At 52.4% G+C, this 666-nt stretch overlaps 1 protein-coding gene across 1 annotated transcript in view; it reads right to left on the bottom strand.

Annotated features, from left to right (window-relative positions):
* Positions 1–253: 253 nt before the first annotated feature.
* LOC108448233 (calcium-binding and coiled-coil domain-containing protein 2-like) overlaps positions 254–666 on the bottom strand; it is a 7,898-nt gene continuing 7,485 nt past the window's right edge. The window contains exons 9-10 of the mRNA XM_017740502.1: positions 508–569; positions 254–419 (exon numbers count right to left, since the gene is read on the bottom strand). Coding sequence (XP_017595991.1) covers positions 254–419; positions 508–569 — 228 coding nt within the window. The remainder of the gene's footprint in view (positions 420–507; positions 570–666) is intronic.

The following is a 666-nucleotide window of genomic DNA, read 5'->3' as shown; positions in this document are numbered from 1 at the left end:
TTTAACAAGGCCTAAAACCCCCCAATTTTAAGAGTTTTAAATTGTTTAACAAGGCCTAAAACCCCCAAATTTTAGGACTTCTAGCTCTTTCAACAAGGACATAAAATTCCTTCAAGGCAAGGTTTGGGTTCAGGACGGGGATTTTTCTGTCGACCCTTTTTATTTTGGGGGGGTGGGGGGCAAAACCTCTGAATCAGCAGCAGGGGCTGGGTGATTTGGGGTGATTTTGGGGCAGAAAAGGAGGAATTGAGGGTTATTCCAGGCTGTGGCAGAAGATGTGGTCGCGGAACACCTGCGGGGAGGCCCCGTCGAAGCTCTCGCTGCAGATGGGGCACTCCAGGAGGTGGCTCTGGATGTGCTCCTCCAAGTCCCCCATGGGCAAATCCTCGGGAAAAACCTCCTCACATATGGGGCACTTCCTGAGGGAAGGCTGAAATCCCAAAAAACCAGAGCAGAGATGGAAAAGAAGGGGGGAAAAAGGGGGGGGGGAAAGGGGGGGAAAGGAACGCCCCCATGGGCAAATCCTCGGGAAAAACCTCCTCACATATGGGGCACTTCCTGAGGGAAGGCTGAAATCCCAAAAAACCAGAGCAGAGATGGAAAAGAAGGGGGGAAAAAGGGGGGGGGGAAAGGGGGGGAAAGGAAAGGGGGGAAGGAAAGGAAAGG

This window comes from Corvus brachyrhynchos, unplaced genomic scaffold (genome assembly GCF_000691975.1).
Source record: "Corvus brachyrhynchos isolate BGI_N302 unplaced genomic scaffold, ASM69197v1 scaffold47, whole genome shotgun sequence".
In the NCBI taxonomy this organism is placed as follows: Eukaryota; Metazoa; Chordata; class Aves; order Passeriformes; family Corvidae; genus Corvus; species Corvus brachyrhynchos.
This window is presented reverse-complemented; position numbering and strand designations above follow the sequence as displayed.